At 48.7% G+C, this 2,281-nt stretch overlaps 1 protein-coding gene across 1 annotated transcript in view; it reads left to right on the top strand.

The window, feature by feature from the left end:
* The window catches only part of LOC119422750 (calpain-1 catalytic subunit-like), an 18,640-nt gene that overhangs the window by 941 nt on the left and 15,418 nt on the right, over positions 1-2,281 (top strand). The window contains exon 2 of the mRNA XM_037690144.1: positions 1,612-1,852. Coding sequence (XP_037546072.1) covers positions 1,613-1,852 — 240 coding nt within the window. The 5' untranslated portion in view covers position 1,612. The remainder of the gene's footprint in view (positions 1-1,611; positions 1,853-2,281) is intronic.

The raw sequence follows: 2,281 nt of genomic DNA, 5'->3' as shown, positions 1-2,281 counted from the left end.
TATTGTTTACCAATTGCTAACGGATTGTTTATCTATTGTTGGCAGATTGTTGACAGATTGTTTACCAGTGAGGCGTTCAGAGTCCTGCACTGCAAACAGGAACTTCTGACTCAGATGATGTCATCAGGTTTCTCCTCTCACACTCATCAGTGCTGATTGCTGTCTGAGGTTCTGATCTGACCCGAGTTCAGCTCATAACCTTCAGCGGGAGCTATGCTTTAGATTGTTGTTGTGCAGTTACAGTCCTCCTCTCATTGGTGAAAACATATTAACATATTATGCTGGTTTCATTAGCATAATTAATGATGGTGTCATCAGCGTACTGGATGATAGTGTCATTAGTATGGATGATGGTGTCATCAGCCGCAGCGTACTGGATAATGATGTTTTCAGGGTGGGTGCTGTGCAGCATGGTGGCGCAACTGGTAGAGCTGCTGCCTCTCAGCGAGCAGGTCCTTGGTTCAAACCCCAGTCCAGGGGACTTTCTGGGTGGAGTTTTCATGTTCTCTCCGTGCATGCTTGGGTTTTCTCCGGGTACTCCGGTTTCCTCCCACAGACCAAAAACATGCATGTTAGGCTGATTGGTAACTCTAAATTGGCCCTAGGTGTGAGTGAGAGAGTGAGTGGTTGTTTGTCTCGTTTGTCTCTATGTGGCCCTGTGATGGACTTGCGACCTGTCCAGGGTGTACCCTGCCCCTCGCACAGTGATTGCTGGACATGGGCACCAGCGACCCCCGTGACCCCAAAAGGAATAAGCGGGTAAAGATAATGGATGGATGGGTGGGTGGGTGCTGATGCAATCACGTGTACAGAGTGTAGAGCATGGACTTGGTACTCATCCCTGTGGAGAGTTGATTATTAGGATGAGGGCTGTGGAGATATGAGGACCAATTCTGACTCCATGATGTACTTGATCAAAGATGAGGTTTCTGATCCAGATGCAGGTGGTGCATTGAAGTCCAATGTCTAGAAGTTTTGCTGTCAGTTTGTTTGGACATATAATATTAAAAGCTCAGCTAAAGACAACGAAGGGCAGCCGGACACATCCCTGCTGTTCCAAGTGGGAGATGCTAACATGAAGAGCTGTAGCAACAGTGTCCTCTTTTGATCTGTTAGCTCTGTATACAAACTCGTGCTGATCCAGTGTAGACAGCAGGCAGGATATGATGTGGCAGTGCACCAGTTTCATAACAACTGGAGCTACTGGCCGGTAGTCATTGAGGCTGCTAATGTTGATCCTTGTTGGCAGCAGGACAATTATGGCTGACTTCAGCCATGGTGGGAGGAATGACTGGGAAGGTGAAGCATTAAAGGTCTTAGTGAAGACCTCAGTTAGCTGGTCGGCCCATTCTCAGAGGACCTTCCCTGTGACTTCATCTGGTCCAGCAGCTCCCTATGGTTCTCCGCTCTCAGCCCACCTCACCTTGTGTCCCTGCACTCTGAGGCTAGGGTTCATTACTGTGAAGTGCAAACATTCAGGTTCAGTTCATCCATCCACGTCTGCACGTGATACATCTGTAAACTGGTTCTGGATAGGTCCTGTAGTTTGGGCCCAGTCTGGTATTGTAAAACTGAACTGTCTGACACGGTCTGTGCTGGGTTTTGGGCCAGGATGTTTGGTGGTGTGTCGGAGCGGATCCAGGGAGACCGGGCCCGAGCCGGTGGTCTTGGCTCTGTCCAGCAGGCAGTTCGGTACCTGAACCAGGACTTCCAGGCCCTGCAGGAGGAGTGTCTACTGAACAGAACCCTGTTCCAGGACCCTGTGTTCCCAGCAGAACCAGCCTCACTGGGCTTCAAAGAACTTGGACCACGGAGCTCCAAGACCAGAGGGGTGGACTGGAAGAGACCTACGGTAAGAACCAGAACCAGACCCACAACCAAAAAAAAACCAGCAGCACTTTCTAGATCCCACACGTGCAACAGAGATGCAACAACAAAACTAACTAACTAACTAACTAACTAACTAACTAACTAACTAACTAACTAACTAACTAACTAACTAACTAACTAACTAACTAACTAACATGACCTGTGTTTTCACTTTTATTGTTATGTTCAATCTTTGTCTTTCACCTGTCCCCCTCAGTCAGGACATTTGTCTCTCACCTGTCCCCCTCAGTTAGGACATTTGTCTCTCACCTGTCCCTCTCAGTCAGGACATTTGTCTCTCACCTGTCCCCCTCAGTCAGGACATTTGTCTCACCTGTCCCCCTCAGTTAGGACGTTTGTCTCTCACCTGTCCCCCTCAGTCAGGACATTTGTCTCACCTGTCCCCCTCAGT

The sequence above is a fragment of the Nematolebias whitei genome, chromosome 16, assembly GCF_014905685.2.
Source record: "Nematolebias whitei isolate Nwh7 chromosome 16, NemWhi1, whole genome shotgun sequence".
Classification (NCBI taxonomy): Eukaryota; Metazoa; Chordata; class Actinopteri; order Cyprinodontiformes; family Rivulidae; genus Nematolebias; species Nematolebias whitei.
This window is presented reverse-complemented; position numbering and strand designations above follow the sequence as displayed.